Here is a 24307-nt window from a genome sequence, read left to right on the forward strand (position 1 = left end):
GTGATCTTTGGACATTCCCTGTACCCAGCTCATCTGGCTATTGCTATTACTTAATAATTGTCGATGATTTCACTCAATATTTTTGGAGCTTTCCTCTTCGAAAAAAAATCCGATGTTTATAACACATTTGTCGCCTTTCATGCTTATGCCTCTACACAATTTAATCTCACTATTCAATCCATCCAATGTGATAATGGCAGAGAATTTGACAATACTAAATTAGATGTTTTCTGCGGTAGCCATGGCATTCTATTCCGTTTTTCCTGCCCCTACACATCTCAACAAAACGGCAAGGCCGAGCGAGCTATTCGTACAACCAATGATGTTGTTCGTACCTTACTATTTCAAGCCTCTCTTCCTTCTTCTTTTTGGGCTGAAGCTCTACACACTGCCACCTATCTCATTAACATTAGACCAACCAATTCATCTAACCTTAGTACACCCTTCTTTCTCCTCCACGGTCATCATCCTCGGTATCATGATCTCCGTGTGTTCGGATGCCTTTGTTATCCCAACACCTCATCCACCACACCACATAAATTAGCTCCTCGTGCCACTCGTTGCTTATTTCTCGGCTATCCTTCTCGGCATCGCGGTTACCGATGTCTTGATCTTGAAAGCCGGCGAATCATCATCTCCCGTCACGTTACATTTGATGAGAACACCTTCCCATATGCTCCAACACCTAGCCCTCCCAACCCACCTCACCATGACATATTCGATCCTCTAATCATTGACCCAATTCATACCACGACAACCAAAACTCCTCCATTCCCTACAGCAGCAGCCGACCCATCTGCCGTGGCAAAGAACACCTCCACTATTCCTGCCGCGGCAGCGCCCCCACCCGAACCATCCTCTCCTATTTCTCCTACCGCCTCCGTATTACACACTCCCAACAACTCACCAACCCCTTCTCCTATCCTTACCCCGCCACCACCACCTCCTATACATCGCACTCGTCGCACAACCGGTAAGCTACCCGGTCCCATCGATCGTCTTAATCTTTCCGTCATGGTTGGCTCCCCTCTTCCACATAATTATCTTGTTGCTCTTTGTGATCCTTCATGGCGTCAAGCCATGCAAGACGAATATGATGCTCTCATGACAAATGGCACTTGGACTCTTGTTCCTCCCCCTTTGGGTGCTAACATTGTTAGTGGCAAATGGATATTTCGCCACAAATATAACTCCGATGGATCTCTTGCTCGTCATAAGGCTCGTTGGGTAGTGCGCGGATTTACACAACAACCCGGCATTGACTACGACGAAACCTTCAGCCCTGTTATCAAACCTGCCACCATACGTGTTGTTCTTTCTCTCGCGCTTTCTAAATCTTGGCCAATTCATCAACTAGATGTAAAAAATGCTTTCTTGCATGGAAATCTCAATGAAGAAGTCTATAGTCAGCAACCATCTGGATTTATCGATGCTTGCTTTCCTACACATGTATGTCGTCTTCAAAAGTCTCTCTATGGTCTCAAACAGGCTCCCCGCGCATGGTTCCAACGCTTTGCCACCTATGCTCGTTCCATTGGATTTATTGAATCTAAGTCCGATGCATCTCTTTTTGTCTTACATCATGGCACGACCACTGCCTATCTTCTCCTTTATGTAGATGATATTATTCTTACTGCTTCTTCTCAAACCACTCTTCATCAAATAATTGTTCAACTTAGCGGTGAATTCTCCATGAAAGATCTTGGTCCTCTTCATCATTTTCTTGGCATCTCCGTCACCCGCACTCCCTCCACTATTCATTTATCTCAACGTCAGTACATCATCGATGTTCTCCGTCGTGCTGGCATGATTGACTGTAATCCTTCTCCAACACCTATAGACACCAAATCCAAACTTTCTGCTTCTGCCAGTGCACCGGTCTCTGATCCTTCTCAGTATCGTAGTCTTGCTGGGGCACTCCAGTATATCACTCTTACCCGACCAGAAATTTCATATGCCGTCCATCAAGTATGTCTTCACATGCATGATCCTCGAGAACCACATCTTCTCCTAATCAAACGTATTCTTCGTTATCTTAAAGGAACACTTGATCTTGGTCTCATTCTTCATTCCTCCTCTTCACACACTCTTGTTGCCTATTTGGATGCTGATTGGGCTGGATGCTCGGATACTCGCCGCTCTACGTCTGGTTTCTGTGTATTTTTGGGAGACAATCTAGTCTCATGGTCTTCTCGCCGACAGCCGACAGTTTCTCGCAGCAGTGCCGAAGCTGAATATCGAGCAGTTGCTACAGCCGTAGCCGAGACTTGTTGGCTGCGTCATTTGTTACTTGAGCTAAATTGCCCGCTTGACAGTGCCACCGTCGTCTACTGTGACAACATATCTGCAGTATACATGTCCGCAAACCCAGTGCAACATCGCCGTACTAAATACATTGAGCTGGATATACATTTTGTTCGCGAGAAAGTTGCTATTGGAGCCCTGCGTGTACTACATGTTCCATCATCATCACAGTTTGCGGGCATATTTACTAAAGGATTGCCGACACCATTGTTCCTCGAGTTTCGATCCAGTCTTCACATCGGCGACGGCATGTCTCCATGTTCAGACTGCGGGGGCGTGTTAGATGATTCTACGTATCCCCAACCGGATCGACCACGTTGTTGTAATTGATCCTGTATAGTTGGTTACCATATATAAGGTTAAAACCGACTTGATGAATTTGCGATACAAGTTTTGTAACCCTGTATATATACCAATCAATGAGATCAATCGAGGTGTGCACTTTAGCAGCCGGATCATATTACATTACAGACAGAAGAGTTTGGTGTGGTGGTCTTATATAAATGGTTGGCCCTAAAGGATGTGTGGTCTCGGGAAACATTTATCTTGGAATCAAGTTCATGTTATATTTTTGCATCACAGATCTTTATAATTAACTAGCAGGGTGATCCGCGCATTTGCACGGCTAGATTTTTATGTATTATCTTCATCATGTTTTTCCATATTTAATACGTTGAAATTTACATGTTGGTGTACTTATTAGATAGACATTTGAAATTACAAATAATGGCATTTCACAATTACATCGTGTTAGAACTTGTTTTGGTATTGACTTTGGTGTGTGACAACAAAAATCCACAGGCCCGTCTCCTGCCATGCAAAATCATATCATTTATGCTAATATACAGCATTCTCTAATACAAACATCACCCCCTGATAGTTCATATTTTCCATACTTATTTTGATTATTTTTTGTCAAAAATATTAAATCGACCAAGTTGAACTATGCTTAAAGTTTATTTTCACTTCCTTTGCACATCTTTAGCTTTAGTTTTGCATTGACCTCTATCTTTTGATAGAATCATATGATTTATTGCTAAGTATCGACTGACTCCATAGTGGAAGATACACTTTGGGGTTGCTCCAACGTTATTATGTGTAACACGGTGATCGTACTTGCAACTTACTAGTTTATCACAAAGTATGACACGGTGATACTCGATAGTATTGCATATCATATCCTATATACCTAAATAGTTGGTCTCCACAATCTCAATTCTTTCAACATGCGCACGTGCCACCCTACCACACGTGTCATCTCATCATTCCACTAATTATTTCTCTCAACATGCATGTGACATGTTATTTATAGTCTCTGCCAACATGGCACATCCCAAACCCCACATATGCCACCACATCAATCACGCTAATTATATTTCTCTCAACAAGCATGAAAAAACTACTTATATTATACATATTATATATATATATATATATATATATATATATATATATATATATATATATATGCATGTATGTATACAATTGTATGACAATCAAATACAATCTACTGTATCTATTTTAAATTTCATATAAATTTCATCAAAATAGATTACAATCAATCCCCGTAGCAACGCGCTGTGTGTCATCTAGTTCAACAACCCACTGTCCACTAAGAGCAAGCTATGCTTGGAACCGTATTGCTTGGTGCCACTAGTTCGCAAAAGAACTATTGAATTAGCACATAGTAATTGTTTTCTACCAAAAAGTAAACACTTTTTTCCAAATTACGAAAAAAGGTTTTACCATGCTTTATAGATAAACACGAAAACACCGAGCCTTACAACGAAGGCAAACAAAGTCAATAACAAAAACATAGAAGATGTTCAAGAATAGCTGACGTGCTTGAAATCCACCAAGAACATGCTTGAGCATTGAGGACCTTGGCGAATCTTATATCTTGCCATCGTTATGACAAATTAATGGGACAAGCCCACCGCCGGAGTAAGACCATCCTTCGCCAGTTATCATGAGGTCAAACACTGTTCTCACGACATCCGTTGTGCTTCCGAAGAAGGACCTTGCCCTCTTACCCATGACTGGAGAGTACCTACCATCGGCAGATTGGGCAGCTCACCACCCGAGCATTAATGAAGAAGACCAATAGGTTGCCGTGGAGCGGGCGGCAAGCACGGTGACCTCACCTCACAAAGAAAACCTCTACCCATAGCACACACTAGTAGCTGCCTAACGGAATAACCATTAATGAAACGGAGCAGAGCAACCGCCAGCTGCTGCCCATCACAACGTTGATGACCCGACCTCAGCCCCACTATCCCAATGTGACAGCTTCTAGAATAAAAAGAATGCCGAACAATTACCGCCACCCAATCCAACCGATTTTGAGCATTCTTCCATGATACGTAGGCGTGCGCGAGGGAGGGGGTGGGATTGACCTCAATTTATCCTAATAGAGGGAGAACGATGCGCAACGCCATCGGCATCGTGATCGTTGCCACTGGCAAAGGGTTTCTTGTGATCCAGGATCCCCGTCCCCAACTTCCCCAACCAGCCACTAGATCCGGCAAACCAAAGGCCGTCGGGGTCGATAGACGGCGGGGCAGGACGAGGAGTGCATGAAGAGGCCACCATCTTTAGATACGCCACCTAGGGAAGCCTAGGATACAAGACCATTGCCAGTCGCGGCCACGCTGGGCCGCACGACCAAGTGGAGCACCCACTAGCACCCGCTCCAGCCTCGCCTAGTGCGGAACCATGGGTCATCGGAGACTTCTCCACCATTTTTATCTGTAGCAGCGCAAGCATGCCACTACATTGCCATATCAAGGAGATGCCAGCAGTGAACCTATGGTCCGCGGATATATTTTCCATCATAAAAAACACCCACAATTGCTCTTTTTGCTTGTTTACTTTTTTTCCACATTGCCATATCACTACTTGCTTTTAATCTTATAACTACCAAGAACGAGATTGACAACCCCTTGCCTTTGCTGGGTGCAAGCAATTTATTTGTAGAGCACAACTAGGACCTGACTTCAGGTGCGCACAGTGACCAGATGCGGCTTAACCACCAACGGGATGAGAGGCTTAGCACGAGCACGACATCCCATATCCCACTCTCCACGAGCAGCCATCTGCATGTGTTATTTGGTCCCACTATTTGCTTCTCTAGATTATCAAGGTGACAAGGAAATTGGACGGGCAGGATGGTCTGCCACACATCTTCAAGTTACACCATGAACTTCAAGGTACAATGTTCTTGGTGGTACGGTATTTTCTGAAGGTAAGTTACTTCCGGCTGTGTGCCCATGAAATGGTTGAGCTTATGGAGAGTAGAGAATGGGGGTGTGCTTGGGAGACTAACATATGATTACGCTGTCTCCAGATGGCTCGAAGTGTTTCATTCTCTTCCTCTCATTCTCAAGTTAGACTCTCATTTTTTTGTTGATTCCCACGTCGTCGTTGTTAATATATAGTGGGTCAAGAAGATTTTAGTCATGGCGCTCAACCTCAGCGCTGACTCTAGTGAAGGATGGAGTATGCACCTGGTCGATAGCCATGTATATATACACAGACATATATAATACTTTTCTTTTGCCGTGCAAGGTCTGGTTGGTGAGAATATTTATCTATGATCAATATTCTAAGGTTTTTCATACATAGAACGACTTATAAAATGGTGACCCTCTGCAATGCTACACATAAAGAATCTGTGATTTTATTACTTCAAGCTTGGTGGACAACTATCTTAATCGTTTCAAATTCGGGAGCCAAATCATTTAGTTTTTTCTTTGTTAACTAATCCTTGTCTCTAAAGAAACATTTAAACAATTCAAGCCTATTACCTAGATAAGAAAACAACTCATAAGTGAAAATGGTGGAGTCCGATAGCACAATTTGTATGAACAACCCAAATGCAGGTCCAAGAACACTAAACGATAAAATGGTGGAGGCTCTAATCCATCTTCAGAAAGTTACAGCCTCTCTTCGTAGACGGTGGCAAAAACTATTGTGTTTTCGTCCATTGTGATACATTCTGAATCATTTACGTACGCGATGGTTATGTGATGGTAATTACGCGACGGTGATGTGATTGACACGCGGTTGGATTTGTCATGTAATACAATATACATCTTGTCGTATTGATCTAGCTCGATTCCACTTCATTAGGCCAATAGGTGCCTAAAGGTCGATTGCACCCTCGATTGACTTCAGGTAAATAGGAGAACTTGGTGATAACCTTGGAATGCAATTCTTTTTCAAGAAAAAGAAAACCCATGGCATGGTTAAGCTTATTATCCTATATTGTAACTAATTAGTTGAGAGTGATAGGATCTGGTTTTTTTATGTCCACAGTGTTGAGTGCGGCGATTTGGTGCCCGGGCTCAGATGAGCCTGGGCGTGAATAGTACCTTGATTTGACATAGAAAAAAAGTTAAAAAAGTTTCAATTTTTTTTGTGGTGCAAGATGCTTCCGGAACTCCATGCAAAATTTTGTGCAGTTTGGACATTCGAGGAGCTCGTGGCAAAAAAGACAAATTTTTGATGTCCGAGAATCTTTTGAAAATCACACTTTTCACGCCTGTTTTTTTTTGTTTTTTGCCACGAGCTCCTCGAATGTCAAAATTTCACAAAATTTTGAATGGAGTTCACGCACAGGAGCTTCTTGCACCACAAAAAAATTTGAAAATTTTTAAACTTTTTTTCTGTTTCAAATCGAGGTACTATTCACCGGGCTCATGTGAGCCCGGGCACTGGCTTGAATTATCGCACAGTTCCCCCCTTTCGTGGCAGCATGGATGTGATGCCCATGCATGGGCTCCTCCGTACCAATGATTATTGCATGTCCAGTTCATATAGTGTTGGACATGCCCATGCCCGAGATGGTATGGCACAGCTATGAAAGATGAGTTGCTGGCCCTTGCTCGGTCTTTGCTCATTATGTTTTCCAAAAGGTGGTTCAAACCCGGGCCTGTACATCCACAAATGCACACAACCATCTTCATTGGTTATTAAACAAAGGTCTGACGAAAATATGCATTAAAAAAATCCGAAGGCACCGCTCATAGCTACAATCTTTGTAATTTGGAATGCCATCACTCTCCTAATATGTAGGACCGGGATCACCGCCAATCCGCCCGCATGACAGATCAGGAGTCTACACCCGGTGCAGCAAATCAAAAGCACATACCACATGCAGACATTTTAAAAGCCGCCATGACCATCGAACCACTTACCCATCTCTAGGAAAGAGATCTACATCATCCTTGCCAGGTCGGCCATTCGTCGACGTCGCGACAGTGTCAAACAACACCACCGCCCTACTTTCATCCATCTAGACACATCCGTCGCCGAATCTTAGCTCACTAGTGCAGAACCGGGCAATAGCACTAAAGTGTTTTATTTTGTGCCGGTTTAGTGCCGGTTTAGGAACCGGCACTAAAGTGTGGGCACTAAAGCCCCCCCCCTTTAGTACCGGTTCAGCACGAACCGGTGCTAAAGGGAAACCACGTGGCACGAGCCAGCTCCGGGGGCCGGGAGCCCTTTAGTACCGGTTGGTAACACCAACCGGTACTAAATGGTTGTAGGTTTTTATTTTATTTTGTATTTTTCAATTAAATTTGTGTTATCAATTTAATTTAGGATTGTCTTACGTTATAATGAGTTGTAGTCGTCGTCATCATCATCATCGCATATTAATAAATAAATAAACTGTAGCTAGCTAAAAATCATCATAGTCGTCTAATTACCACTATTTAATCATCATAGTCATTACCGCTAACTATCTAATCATCATCAACGCTGGCTAGCTTAAAGAGGAAACATTCACTTTGTAACAGAAGCAAAGATATCATCAAGTTCAACATAATCATCACCAACATCGAAGTTCAGGACACGGACATGAGACAAGTACTAATTAAGAGCATGAACTAGTAGCTACTGATCCTGCTGCTCCCTCTCAGGTAGAATAGCATAGAACATGTATAGCTCTCCTGATTCATCATACTGGAGCATGCAAATGAATCTGTCTCCTAATCTTGGGTTGCGCTTCTCCTTGCTGCCCCCTAGTACTTCTCTGCGATCGTTAACAATTTTGCTTCAATCTTTCATTATTAAGCATTCTTCGCTTTCAGAAATCCTGAATGCACTCATGTGCAATGTAGGAAATCTTGGTCGTAAGCTAACCATTGACATGCGACCTTTTGTCTCGATCCACTGAGGCACAACTGTCATCGGAAGTCCCTGTTGAAGAACATCGTATAGTAATTAATATACTAACCAATGAAAGTTTAGCTTCAAAAATAATGTATGCAAAAGATGCACTAATTAAGGACAAATATTTAAAATCTTACCATCTTTCGATTATAGATGTGACCGTAGTTCAATACGATCACCATTGGTCGCACGTTTTGAGTACTAACATTTCTAAGTTCAGGAAAAAAATTTGTCTTGACAGTATTAAGATCCTCAAGCCATGAAACATAATGACTTATCTCCTCGCAGTTTAGTTGAGCCCCGGGGCAGTAGTAGGTCCTATCTACCAAGCGCCGGACATGTTTGCTTGAACCGAAATAAGCTGACAATACAAATTAGTTGTCAACTATTTTTGAATAAACTGTATCAAAGACATAAACATATGCATGCATGGTTGAGAAAAACTCACCAAATGGTAGAACTGGAGGCGTTTGCACATCGACCCAGATGTCTATATTACCTTCAATATCATCTTCCGGACGAATATCAAAGGTGATAATCATATCAGGCTCAAATGCATAAGCCTTGCATAGTGTTTGCCAAGTTTTGCATTCAAAATAGGTGTATGTGTCTCCATTATATAATTTGACGTTGAAAGTATACACATGCTCCGTCTTCAAGTAAACTCTCTTTACCTCCATATCATCTATAGCACTAAAACCTATCTTATCCAAGACAAAAATTCTTGCATGGCAGGGGATGCGCTAGTAGAATGGTGAAAATTTAAAATTATAAGTTGAAGCAAATGAAGCATAAGTTTTGCATTCAAATAATAATTGACAAAGTGACTTACTGTATCAACTTTGAATGTCTCATCCAGCTTGATGCTGAAGCGCCTACCATCAACAAGGAAATTTTTGTCGCACAGGCCGCGCTGGTCTTCACAGTGTTCGCACATAATGAAATCTTTTTCGTCGTCAGATGACATTTCCTATGTTCATATAGGTGAAACATTAAACACCTATATCTAGCCAAATATATATTCATCTAACATTTGACATTAATATATCTAACTATATTCATCTCTAACAATTGACATTACTGTATATATTTAACTTCTCTATCTAATTCATCTAACATTCAACATTAATCTAACATTTATATAAACTCAAAATATATAAAAAATTAAATAAACAGAAAAACTCATTAATAAATAATATTTTAATTAGATCATCAAATCTTAGATACCAAAATTTTCTTATTAAAAATAAACTAGTTGTATTAATTATTGAACTAGTTCAAATCTCATATACCTAAATAAACTAGTTCAACAATTTTCTAACTAAAAATAAACTAGTTATATTAATTATTCAACTATAGTTCTAATCTCTAGTTCGACAATTTTTCTATCTAGCTAGCTAATTCATCTAACATTCGACATTAATCTAATATTCGATCATCTAATTAACTTTTCTAAAAAACAGAAAATAAGTAAAAAAAAATGTGTGTGTGTGTGTATGTGTGTGTATGTGTGTGTATATATACGTATATTATGTGTGTACGTGTGTGTGTGTATGCGTGTGTGGTATGTGTGTGTGTGTGTGCGGCCCCGTACGCCGTCGCCCCATACGTACGAGCGGGGGCGCCGGCGTACGGGGCGGGGGCGGCGGCGTACGGGGCGGGGGCGGCGGCGTACGGGCCGGCCGTCCGGGTGCGCGCGACGAGACGACGGACAGCGTGCGGCGCGGCGAGTACGCGAGGAGAGCGAGATACGTACGTATACGGGACCATGGCGCGGGACGACGACGGACGGCGGCGCGCGGCGTTCGGGGCGGCGGCGGGGACAACGACAACGACGACGGGCGACGGGCGGCGACGACGGGAGCGGAGCGCAAGAGGTTGGAGACGCGAAGAAGTGGGGAGATGTAACTGAAATTTTCGTAAGTGCTATATATATAGGAGAGGCCTTTAGTACCGGTTGGAGCCACCAACCGATACTAAAGGCCAACTTTGGCCAGGCCAAGAGGCGGGAAGAGCAGGCCTTTAGTACCGGTTGGAGCCACCAACCGGTACTAAAGGCCTTGCGCTGCCACCCCGCAGTTCGCAAAGTTTAGTCCCACCTCGCCGGGCGAAGGACAGCCGCACTGGTTTATAAGCCCAGCCGCGGCTGCCTCTTTGAACTCCTCTATATAGCAGGCTTGTGGGCCTAATTTCTACGCGCTGCCATGCGAGTCTGCTGGGCCTTTCACTACAAGAAATATGTCAACTTATGACCACCACTATTGGTCACTGAAAGGTCACAAATTTCCATTTATGACCTTTTTGTGACCAAAAACATAAGGTCAAAAGCTGGGCGTCGTAAACTGACTATAGCGACCTTTCTTCTAGAATGGTCGCAAACGTTTATGACCAAAATAAGTCCACTGTGGCGTTTTGGTCACTAGCAACCTCCCCAGGCCACGTAGGCATCCAGCGTGGCAAGCTGATGTGGCACAAGATTCAGCCCGGTCCAATTCGATTTTCTACATGGGCCTAGCCCAACAATTCGGCCTATTTGTGTTTTTTTCTGTGTGTCAATTTTTGGTTGGGTTCATGGGCCAAGTCCAATATTGCAGCCTTTTTATTGTTGGGTTGTGGCCTTTTTGTCTAAACGAATTTAGTTTTTCTTTTTTCCCAAAAGAAGGGTCCACTAGTCAGATGGGTCCCAGTTGTCAGGTTCTATTAAAGTGGGACCCTTTTGGTAGCATCATATTATTCAGATTACAATTTGACAATTTGACAGAAATAAATAACCATGTTTAAATAAGAACAGACAAAAAACACAAGTAATATTTCAAATAACAACAGCGAGAATCAATCACAGTCATACAAATATACTGGGCTCCTTCTGTCATGACAAAGTTACAACACAGATACAGATACAATCAGTCACACAGATATAGGGACAATCACAATGAGAATTGACAATCAGCACAAACTGGGCTCTTGCTCCAGTCAGATGAAACTGTAGGCATGACTAACTACGCGACCATAGTCGACTAGGCTACCTTCGCTACACTAGGACAGCAATAGAACTATCATCATGCCTTCAGCCATCACCCTGTTACATGAATCAGAAGAGAAGAATCAAAACACTGGAGCCAATATATTATGAACAGAACATTCAAAAAAAAGGACAAGTTCTTTAGAAAGATAACACAAATTCAGCTAATACAATGATTTTTGTCCCCAGATAGTTAAGACGATATACTCATTCATACAAGGATGCTGCCAGTGCATAACCGACCCACTCGCTGCAATAGAAAAGATGAAACTTGCATATTACTCCAAGTCCCATTTTCAACTTGAGTACACACAAATATGTAACCAGGATTCAATGAAAATGATGCTTATAATCTTAGCGATGCACTAAGCAGACTAATGGAAATATATATGGGAGGTATTCAGAAACATGTTTAATGGAAATATCCAGCTTGGAGATATTCAGAAGCATGATACTCCTAATCATGTACTTATGCTGAGAATATTTATGCTTTCATGTTCAGAATATATACTCTACTCAGCTTTACTAAGAAATATTGTTAAATCTTGACAAGTTAAATCTTGTTCGGTCTTGTTAAATACTCCAAGCAACTAATCCTACTGCGACTGCATCTTGAGTATAGTTACTCCAAGCAACTCTCTCGGACGAGTACTAACTAGAAAGAGCACCATGGGGACGGGGAGGGTTGGATGGAAATCTCACCAGGATGAGGTCGAAGATGAACTAGGAGGTACCGAAGAGGAACACGAACAGGGACAGCAGGAACAGCATGAACTCCAGCCCTCTTCGACCAACCTCTGCACAAGCACAACCACACGCATGTCTCATGATTCAGTAGTCAGCGCGTACACCAAACTGTTGACTGTGGATTTCAGAAATGTGTGCGTGTGTACCGTGAAGACGGCGATCCGTGAAGCTGATCGTGACGTTGACGCAGGGCACGGCGATGGCGCCAAGCCGCGATGCCGCCGCCGAGGACGACGAGGGAGAGGACTAGGACCCCCGCTCGCAGTCGGTGGTGGCGACCAGGAACATACAAAGAGTACAAGAACAAACAAAGCTCATGGTTACACTTAATTCACATTTTCTAACTCTCTTTTTACATGTATAAGATGCTACAAATAATATATAGAGTTTTCAAAAAATAATCAGCATACTTGCATTTTGCAGTGCTACTGTGTGCACTGGACAACGATCATTTATGGACTTAATTCAAAACACTTGTAACATAACAGAAACAAAAAAATGCACCAATAATTTTTTAGAAGGTAACTGAACTTCTGTGCACACATTTAGATAGAAACAAACGCTTGATCAACAAGCTGTTGTAATAGTGTATATATACATGCTAACAACATGAATGTTGCATCAGGCCATGCTCAACTACTCCAAACCATTACATAATCAACACTCCTAGCAGCTAATTATATAATGAAGGAAATATGCCCTAGAGGCAATAATAAAGTTATTATTTATTTCCTTATAATCATGATAAATGTTTATTATTCATGCTAGAATTGTATTAACCGGAAACATAATACATGTGTGAATACATAGACAAACAAAGTGTCACTAGTATGCCTCTACTTGACTAGCTCGTTAATCAAAGATGGTTATGTTTCCTGACCATGAACAATGAGTTGTTATTTGATTAATGAGGTCACATCATTAGTTGAATGATCTGATTGACATGACCCATTCCATTAGCTTAGCACCCGATCGTTTAGTATGTTGCTATTGCTTTCTTCATGACTTATACATGTTCCTATGACTATGAGATTATGCAACTCCCGTTTGCCGGAGGAACACTTTGGGTGCTACCAAACGTCACAACGTAACTGGGTGATTATAAAGGAGCATTACAGGTGTCTCCAAAGGTAGATGTTGGGTTGGCGTATTTCGAGATTAGGATTTGTCACTCCGATTGTCGGAGAGGTATCTCTGGGCCCTCTCGGTAATACACATCACATAAGCCTTGCAAGCATTTATTAGTTGTGAGATGATGTATTACGGAACGAGTAAAGAGACTTGCCGGTAACGAGATTGAACTAGGTATTGGATACCGACGATCGAATCTCGGGCAAGTAACGTACCGATGACAAAAGGAACAACGTATGTTGTTATGCAGTCTGACCGATAAAGATCTTCGTAGAATATGTAGGAGCCAATATGGGCATCCAGGTCCCGCTATTGGTTATTGACCGGAGACGTGTCTCGGTCATGTCTACATTGTTCTCGAACCCGTAGGGTCCGCACGCTTAAGGTTACGATGACAGTTACATTATGAGTTTATGCATTTTGATGTACCGAAGGTTGTTGGGAGTCCCGGATGTGATCACGGACATGACGAGGAGTCTCGAAATGGTCGAGACGTAAAGATTGATATATTGGAAGCCTATGTTTGGACATCGGAAGTGTTCCGGGTGAAATCGGGATTTTACCGGGTTACCAGGAGGTTACCGGAACCCCCCGGGAGCCATATGGGCCTTCACGGGCCTTAGTGGAAAGGAGAAAGGGGCAGCCCAAGGTGGCTGCGCCACTTCCCCCTCCCCTAGTCCTATTAGGACTAGGAGAAGGTGGCCGGCCCCCCTCTCTCTCTTTCCCCCCCTTGGGGAATCCTAGATGGAATAGGATTGGGGGGGGGAGTCCTACTCCCGGAAGGAGTAGGACTCCTCCTGCGCCCTCTCCCTTGGCCGGCGCCCCCCTCCCCCCTTGGCTCCTTTATATACTGAGGTAGAGGCACCCTAGAACACACAAGTTGATCCACGTGATCTATTCCTTAGCCGTGTGCGGTGCCCCCTGCCACCGTATACCTCGATAATACTGTAGCGGAGTTTAGGCAAAGCCCTGCTGCTGTAGTTCATCAAGATCGTCACCACGCCGTCGTGCTGACGGAACTCTACCCCAACACTTTGCTGGATCGGAGTCCGGGGATCGTCATCGAGCTGAACGTGTGCTCGAACTCGGAGGTGTCGTAGTTTCGGTGCTTGATCGGTTGGGTCGTGAAGACGTACGACTACTTCCTCTACGTCGTGTCATCGCTTCCGCAGTCGGTCTGCGTTGGGTACGTAGACAACACTCTCCCCCTCGTTGCTATGCATCACATGATCTTGCGTGTGCGTAGGAATTTTTTTGAAATTACTACGAAACCCAACAGTGGCATCCGAGCCTAGGTTATTTATGTTGATGTTATATGCACGAGTAGAACACAAGTGAGTTGTGGACGATACAAGTCATACTGCCTACCAGCATGTCATACTTTGGTTCGGCGGTATTGTTGGACGAGACGACCCGGACCAACCTTACGCGTACGCTTACGCGAGACCGGTTCCCTCGACGTGCTTTGCACATAGATGGCTTGCGGACGACTGTCTCTCCAACTTTAGTTGAACCGAGTGTGGCTACGCCCGGTCCTTGCGAAGGTTAAAACGGAGTCTATTTGACAAACTATCGTTGTGGTTTTGATGCGTAGGTGAGATTGATTCTTACTTAAGCTCGTAGCAGCCACGTAAAACATGCAACAACAAAGTAGAGGACGTCTAACTTGTTTTTGCAGGGCATGTTGTGATGTGATATGGTCAAGGCATGATGCTGAATTTTATTGTATGAGATGATCATGTTTTGTAACCGAGTTATCGGCAACTGGCAGGAGCCATATGGTTGTCGCTTTATTGTATGCAATGCAATCGCGATGTAATGCTTTACTTTATTACTAAACGGTAGTGATAGTCGTGGAAGCATAAGATTGGCGAGACGACAACGATGCTACGATGGAGATCAAGGTGTCGCGCCGGTGAAGATGGTGATCATGACGGTGCTTCGGAGATGGAGATCACAAGCACAAGATGATGATGGCCATATCATATCACTTATATTGATTGCATGTGATGTTTATCTTTTTATGCATCTTATCTTGCTTTGATTGACGGTAGCATTATAAGATGATCTCTCACTAAATTATCAAGAAGTGTTCTCCCTGAGTATGCACCGTTGCCAAAGTTCGTCGTGCCCAGACACCACGTGATGATCGGGTGTGATAAGCTCTACGTCCATCTACAACGGGTGCAAGCCAGTTTTGCACACGCAGAATACTCAGGTTAAACTTGACGAGCCTAGCATATGCAGATATGGCCTCGGAACACGGAGACCGAAAGGTCGAGCGTGAATCATATAGTAGATATGATCAACATAAACGATTTTCACCATTGAAAACTACTCCATCTCATGTGATGATCGGTTATGGTTTAGTTGATTTGGATCACGTAATCACTTAGAAGATTAGAGGGATGTCTATCTAAGTGGGAGTTCTTAAGTAATATGATTAATTGAACTTAAATTTATCATGAACTTAGTACCTAATAGTATCTTGCTTATTTATGTTGATTGTAGATATATGGCTCATGCTGTTGTTCCGTTGAATTTTAATGCGTTCCTTGTGAAAGCAAAGTTGAAAGGTGATGGTGGCAATTACACGGACTGGGTCCGTAACTTGAGGATTATCCTCATTGCTGCACAGAAGAATTACGTCCTGGAAGCACCGCTGGGTGCCAGGCCTGCTGCTGGAGCAACACCAGATGTTATGAACGTCTAGCAGAGCAAAGCTGATGACTACTCGATAGTTCAGTGTGCCATGCTTTACGGCTTAGAATCGGTACTTCAACGACGTTTTGAACGTCATGGAGCATATGAGATGTTCCAGGAGTTGAAGTTAATATTTCAAGCAAATGCCCGAATTGAGAGATATGAAGTCTCCAATAAGTTCTATAGCTGCAAGATGGAGGAGAACAGTTCTGTCAGTGAGCATATACTCAAAATGTCTGGGTATAATAATCACTTGATTCAATTGGGAGTTAATCTTCCGGATGATTGCGTCATTGACAGAATTCTCCAATCACTGCCACCAAGCTACAAGAGCTTCGTGATGAACTATAATATGCAAGGGATGAACAAGACTATTCCCGAGCTCTTCGCAATGGTGAAAGCTGCGGAGGTAGAAATCAAAAAGGAGCATCAAGTGTTGATGGTTAACAAAACCACTAGTTTCAAGAAAAAGGGCAAAGGGAAGAATAAGGGGAACTTCAAGAAGAACGGCAAGCAAGTTGCTGCTCAGGAGAAGAAACCCAAATCTGGACCTAAGCCTGAAACTGAGTGCTTCTACTGCAAGCAGACTGGTCACTGAAAGCGGAACTGCCCCAAGTATTTGGTGGATAAGAAGGATGGCAAGGTGAACAAAGGTATATGTGATATACATGTTATTGATGTGTACCTTACTAGAGCTCGCGGTAGCACCTGGGTATTTGATACTGGTTCTGTTGCTAATATTTGCAACTCGAAACAGGGACTACGGAATAAGCGGGCACTGGCAAAGGACGAGGTGACGATGCGCGTGGGAAACGGTTCCAAAGTCGATGTGATCGCGGTCGGCACGCTACCTCTACATCTACCTTCGGGATTAATATTAGACCTAAATAATTGTTATTTGATGCCAGTGTTGAGCATGAACATTATATCTGGATCTTGTTTAATGCGAGACGGTTATTCATTTAAATCAGAGAATAATGGTTGTTCTATTTATATGAGTAATATCTTTTATGGTCATGCACCCTTGAAGAGTGGTCTATTCTTATTGAATCTCGATAGTAGTAATACACATATTCATAATGCTGAAGCCAAAAGATGCAGAGTTGATAATGAAAGTGCAACTTATTTGTGGCACTGTCGTTTAGGTCATATCGGTATAAAGCGCATGAAGAAACTCCATACTGATGGACTTTTGGAACCACTTGATTATGAATCATTTGGTACTTGCGAACCGTGCCTCATGGGCAAGATGACTAAAACACCGTTCTCCGGTACTATGGAGAGAGCAACCGATTTGTTGGAAATCATACATACCGATGTATGTGGTCCGATGAATATTGAGGCTCGTGGCGGATATCGTTATTTTCTCACCTTCACAGATGATTTAAGCAGATATGGGTATATCTACTTAATGAAACATAAGTATGAAACATTTGAAAAGTTCAAAGAATTTCAGAGTGAAGTTGAAAATCATCGTAACAAGAAAATAAAGTTTCTACGATCTGATCGTGGAGGAGAATATTTGAGTTACGAGTTTGGTGTACATTTGAAAAATTGTGGAATAGTTTCGCAACTCACGCCACCTGGAACACCACAGCGTAATGGTGTGTCCGAACGTCGTAATCGTACTTTACTTGATATGGTGCGATCTATGATGTCTCTTACTGATTTACCGCTATCATTCTGGGGTTATGCTTTAGAGACGGCCGCATTCACGTTAAATAGGGCACCATCAAAATCCGTTGAGACGACGCCTTATGAACTGTGGTTTGGCAGGAAACCAAAGTTGTCGTTTCTTAAAGTTTGGGGCTGCGATGCTTATGTGAAAAAGCTTCAACCTGATAAGCTCGAACCCAAATCGGAGAAATGTGTCTTCATAGGATACCCAAAGGAAACTGTTGGGTACACCTTCTATCACAGATCCGAAGGCAAGAAATTCGTTGCCAAGAATGGATCCTTTCTAGAGAAGGAGTTTCTCTCGAAAGAAGTGAGTGGGAGGAAAGTAGAACTTGACGAGGTAACTGTACCTGCTCCCTTACTGGAAAGTAGTTCATCACAGAAAACTGTTTCAGTGACACCTACACCAGTTAGTGAGGAAGCCAATGATAATGATCATGAAACTTCAGATCAAGATACTACTGAACCTCGTAGATCAACCAGAGTAAGATCCGCACCAGAATGGTACGGTAATCCTGTTCTGGAAGTCATGCTACTAGATCATGATGAACCTACGAACTATGAAGAAGCGATGGTGAGCCCAGATTCCACAAAGTGGCTTGAAGCCATGAAATCTGAGATGGGATCCATGTATGAGAACAAAGTATGGACTTTGGTTGACTTGCCCGATGATCGGCAAGCAATTGAAAATAAATGGATCTTTAAGAAGAAGACTGATGCTGATGGTAATGTTACTATCTACAAAGCTCGACTTGTCGCAAAAGGTTTTCGGCAAGTTCAAGGGATTGACTACGATGAGACCTTCTCACCCGTAGCGATGCTTAAGTCCGTCCGGATCATGTTAGCGATTGCCGCATTTTATGATTATGAAATTTGGCAGATGGATGTCAAAACTGCATTCCTGAATGGATTTCTGGAAGAAGAGTTGTATATGATGCAACCGGAAGGTTTTGTCGATCCAAAGGGAACTAACAAAGTGTGCAAGCTCCAGCGATCCATTTATGGACTGGTGCAAGCCTCTCGGAGTTGGAATAAACGTTTTGATAGTGTGATCAAAGCATTTGGTTTTATACAGACTTTCCGAGAAGCCTGTATTTACAAGAAAGTGAGTGGGAGCTCTGTAGCATTTCTGATATTATATGTGGATGACATATTACTAATTGGAAATGATATAGAATTTCTGGATAGCATAAAGGGATACTTGAATAAGAGTTTTTTCAATGAAAGACCTCGGTGAAGCTGCTTACATATTAGGCATTAAGATCTATAGAGATAGATCAAGACGCTTAATTGGACTTTCACAAAGCACATACCTTGACAAAATTTTGAAGAAGTTCAAAATGGATCAAGCAAAGAAAGGGTTCTTGCCTGTGTTACAAGGTGTGAAGTTGAGTAAGACTCAATGCCCGAACACTGCAGAAGGTAGAGAGAATATGAAAGATGTTCCCTATGCATCAGCCATAGGATCTATCATGTATGCAATGCTGTGTACCAGACCTGATGTGTGCCTTGCTATAAGTTTAGCAGGGAGGTACCAAAGTAATCCAGGAGTGGATCACTGGACAGCGGTCAAGAACATCCTGAAATACCTGAAAAGGACTAAGGATATGTTTCTCGTATATGGAGGTGACAAAGAGCTCACCGTAAAAGGTTACGTTGATGCAAGCTTTGACACTGATCCGGACGATTCTAAATCACAAACCGGATACGTGTTTACATTAAACGGTGGAGCTGTCAGTTGGTGCAGTTCTAAACAAAGCGTCGTAGCGGGATCTACATGTGAAGCGGAGTACATAGCTGAAGGAGTTCATATCCGATCTAGGTGTCATACCTAATGCATCGGGTCCAATGAAAATCTTTTGTGACAATACTGGTGCAATTTCCTTGGCAAAGGAATCCAGATTTCACAAAAGGACCAAACACATCAAGAGACGCTTCAACTCCATCCGGGATCTAGTCCAGGTGGGAGACATAGAGATTTGCAAGATACATACGGATCTGAATGTTGCAGACCCGTTGACTAAGCCTCTTCCACGAGCAAAACATGATCAGCACCAAGGTTCCATGGGTGTTAGAATCATTACAGTGTAATCTAGATTATTGACTCTAGTGCAAGTGGGAGACTTAAGGAAATATGCCCTAGAGGCAATAATAAAGTTATTATTTATTTCCTTATAATCATGATAAATGTTTATTATTCATGCTAGAATTGTATTAACCGGAAACATAATACATGTGTGAATACATAGACAAACAAAGTGTCACTAGTATGCCTCTACTTGACTAGCTCGTTAATCAAAGATGGTTATGTTTCCTGACCATGAACAATGAGTTGTTATTTGATTAACGGGGTCACATCATTAGTTGAATGATCTGATTGACATGACCCATTCCATTAGCTTAGCACCCGATCGTTTAGTATGTTGCTATTGCTTTCTTCATGACTTATACATGTTCCTATGACTATGAGATTATGCAACTCCCGTTTCCCGGAGGAACACTTTGGGTGCTACCAAACGTCACAACGTAACTGGGTGATTATAAAGGAGCATTACAGGTGTCTCCAAAGGTAGATGTTGGGTTGGCGTATTTCGAGATTAGGATTTGTCACTCCGATTGTCGAGAGGTATCTCTAGGCCCTCTCGGTAATACACATCACATAAGCCTTGCAAGCATTACAACTAATATGTTAGTTGTGAGATGATGTATTACGGAACGAGTAAAGAGACTTGCCGGTAACGAGATTGAACTAGGTATTGGATACCGACGATCGAATCTCGGGCAAGGAACGTACCGATGACAAAAGGAACAACGTATGTTGTTATGCGGTCTGACCGATAAAGATCTTTGTAGAATATGTAGGAGCCAATATGGGCATCCAGGTCCTGCTATTGGTTATTGATCGGAGACGTGTCTCGGTCATGTCTACATTGTTCTCGAACCCGTAGGGTCCGCACGCTTAAGGTTACGATGACAGTTACATTATGAGTTTATGCATTTTGATGTACCGAAGGTTGTTCGGAGTCCCGGATGTGATCACAGACATGACGAGGAGTCTCGAAATGGTCGAGACGTAAAGATTGATATATTGGAAGCCTATGTTTGGACATCGGAAGTGTTCCGGGTGAAATCGGGATTTTACCGGGTTACCGGGAGGTTACCGGAACCCCCCGGGAGCCATATGGGCCTTCATGGGCCTTAGTGGAAAGGAGAAAGGGGCAGCCCAAGGTGGCTGCGCCACTTCCCCCTCCCCTAGTCCTATTAGGACTAGGAGAAGGTGGCCGGCCCCCCTCTCTCTCTTTCCCCCCCTTGGGAAATCCTAGATGGAATAGGATTGGGGGGGGGGGAGTCCTACTCCCGGAAGGAGTAGGACTCCTCCTGCGCCCTCTCCCTTGGCCGGCGCCCCCCTCCCCCCTTGGCTCCTTTATATACTGAGGTAGAGGCACCCTAGAACACACAAGTTGATCCACGTGATCTATTCCTTAGCCGTGTGCGGTGCCCCCTGCCACCATATACCTCGATAATACTGTAGCGGAGTTTAGGCGAAGCCCTGCTGCTGTAGTTCATCAAGATCGTCACCACGCCGTCGTGCTGACGGAACTCTACCCCGACACTTTGCTGGATCGGAGTCCGGGGATCGTCATCGAGCTGAACGTGTGCTCGAACTCGGAGGTGTCGTAGTTTCGGTGCTTGATCGGTTGGATCGTGAAGACGTACGACTACTTCCTCTACGTCGTGTCATCGCTTCCGCGGTCGGTCTGCGTTGGGTACGTAGACAACACTCTCCCCCTCGTTGCTATGCATCACATGATCTTGCGTGTGCGTAGGAAATTTTTTGAAATTACTACAAAACCCAACATATAAGGGCACTGCTCATAATGAAGAGCAAAGTATTTTTATGGGGAGGAAAGGCTCCCAGCTTCACCACCCCCAGGATATGCATTCAAACAAGAATTGATTAGTGAAGAAAAAAGAGAGCGGCTCCCCTACTTTTTGCTGGAACTGCGGTAGCCTAGCTTAGCTTCAAACAAGAGTAACGACTTTGTAAGACATGTATGTCTGCCATACAAGGTGACGCAAGAAAATAGAGCACTTTACTCATAGCATGCAGAGTATCATTATTAAGTTCATAGGGTTTATAGTGCTTGGACTTATTAGAGTGGTAGCATATCATCATATACATCCGTATGTTGTAGCCCATTTGAAATGTCTAGAAAGACTTATATTTAGGAATGGAGAGAGTAGAATGTAGCATGATATAAAACCAAAGGATTAGCCAACAATAAAAGAAGGCACTTAATTAGTTCATTACATTTAGTTAAAACTGCTTCTATGAAGCGCAGGACTAAACCATTTAGTTAACACAGCAAGAAGTGCCAAGGAGCATAGTATAGTACTGCACTAAAAGCACCAAGAATCTTCTGGACCAACAACAGAAGCAACCAAGAAGCACTCATTTTTCAATTCATAGGGCTAAAAATATATTTATCAGAATGGCACTGAAATCAACCTCTTTATCTATCATCACAAGGTTAGTATGCTTGATAGGCCCATTATGAGTTGCCCTACGGTATCGGTGTAGAACAGCATAGGTAGAACAAGCAGTAAATAGGTAGTAGATATTAACACCCATGACATAGGACCAGCATAAAAAACAGCATCGGTGTAGAACAGGCATATAATCAGTGTAGTCAGCCAAAGATAGGGGGAAGAGAAATTGAAAAACCCAGAAAGAGCATTCATATATGAGGCACTAAGCTGTATGAACCAAAAGACTATTAACATCAGCTAGCAAAGAAATGGCAGTTGGCACCACACATATCGGACGACCACATGAAACAGATAGAACAGACTGGTCGGCCATAGCTAACATGGTAAATAGAATAATGCACATATTGTAGAAGACACCACCAGCATGGATTCTAAGAAATGGATTGGAAGAGCTCAGGAAACACAATGTTCCTGGTCTGAGAATCAGTAGTACCATCTTCATTTTCAATCAGGATTTTCAAAGCCTTTTTGAGTTCACAGGCGACACTGCTACATAAAGCTGGCCATGCGTGAACACAGGTGCATTAAAGTATAGATCAACACTGCACTTGTCAGATAAATTACACTGAAACGAACTTAAAAGTCAAGAGTCAACCCCTAGTTCCCCACAGCTGACTACCCTGAATTCATCCCAATTCTCCTAACAAACTAGGAAATTAGCAGGATCTACTAAAACCTAACTTATATACTAAATATTGCTCAGAGCAGGAATTTCCTAAGAAGATGTGCTAAAACCCAACATATTCAAAAGCCGAATGTCAACGGAACTCAATTTCGCAGGCCTACAGCCGCAAAATCCCCGGGGGCAGGCGCGCACACCGCAGATCCAACAGATCACAGCACGAGACAACAGGAACCAAGTCTAACTAAACCGTGCAAGCAAGAGGGAGACGGGATCGGAGGAGACGCGTTCTCACCTAGCCGGAGCCGACGATGATGTTGTTGATGGGGATGAAGATGAGCTTGACGAAGAAGCCGACGAACCCCATGACGACAAACCCGATCGCCGTCCGCGCCGCCACCTTGGTGAACTCTGCGCGCCAAATCAGCGTCAGATCTGGACGAAAACAAACCAGATCCGAGACGAGGAGAGCGGGCGAGCTTGTGGCGGTCCTTACCCTTGCAGTCGGGCTTGTGGCAGTGCTTGACGAGGCGGACGCTATCCTTGGCGAACTCGCGGAGGGGGTCCACCACGGAGTTGACGGCGTCCATGGCTGCTGCCGGCGGGAAGGCGAGATCTCCGAGCCGACGACGACGACGAGGTCGCGCGCGTGAGGGGAAGGGAGGGGGGAAGCCAACAGGCGAATGGTGTGCTGTTTGGATTTGTGCTCTGGATCTGCGAGGAGGGGAGGAGGAGGCCCGGCGGTGAGCTATGGTGGGAGGATGTGGTCTGAATCGGGGAGAAGGGGGCGGGGGCAACGGCGGCGGCGGGAATGGATCTCCTCGCCGCGGCGGGATGGGGAAGGAGGGGGCAGCAACGAGGGGCCATCGTCGTTGGTCGTTGCAGGTCAAGAGCAGCGGAGCTTGGGGGGAGGCCGGCGGCGGGGTAGGAGTTGGGATGGCGGAGAGGGAGGTCTGGGTCGGGGAGGGAGATCTGGGTCGGGGAGAGGGAGGAGGCATCGCATGGGTCTGGGAGAGGGAGAGGGAGGGGAGTGTGCTGCACGATGCTAGGGTTTGGTTGGCCAGCGTGCGTTTAGGAGACGTTGGATCTGTATGGTGTGGACGGCTCAGATCGGCTTAGGGGGGTGATCCGTGGGAAGGGAGGTTCTGCCTTCTGATTGGTCAAAGAAATGTGTCATTTTGAAACAGGCATAACAAATTCAAAAAAATCAAAAAAAATGCAAAACCTTCGCGTTGTGTTATCATATGTGGCCAAGTTCCTAGGAAAAATAACAAACTTGTAATACGGCAATTATTATAAAAAAGTGTTCTCAGAAACGAGCTATCACTTGTGGAGATCAATGGCTTTCAAGCCAAATGATCACTCTTATGGCC

General features: G+C 43.7%; 1 protein-coding gene across 1 annotated transcript; it reads right to left on the minus strand.

Moving 5' to 3' along the window:
* Nucleotides 1-23229: 23229 nt before the first annotated feature.
* Nucleotides 23230-23590, minus strand: LOC147957094 (protein transport protein Sec61 subunit gamma-like). Its single transcript, XM_087536009.1, has 2 exons — nucleotides 23431-23590; nucleotides 23230-23345 (listed from the first exon to the last, which is right to left on the minus strand). Exons 1-2 carry the CDS (start codon nucleotides 23522-23524, stop codon nucleotides 23230-23232), a joined length of 210 nt encoding a protein of 69 aa, XP_087392135.1. The 5' UTR covers nucleotides 23525-23590.
* Nucleotides 23591-24307: the final 717 nt, after the last annotated feature.

The sequence above is a fragment of the Triticum urartu genome, chromosome 7A (genome assembly GCF_056163025.1).
Source record: "Triticum urartu cultivar PI428250 chromosome 7A, HENAU_Tu73, whole genome shotgun sequence".
Taxonomy (NCBI): domain Eukaryota; kingdom Viridiplantae; phylum Streptophyta; class Magnoliopsida; order Poales; family Poaceae; genus Triticum; species Triticum urartu.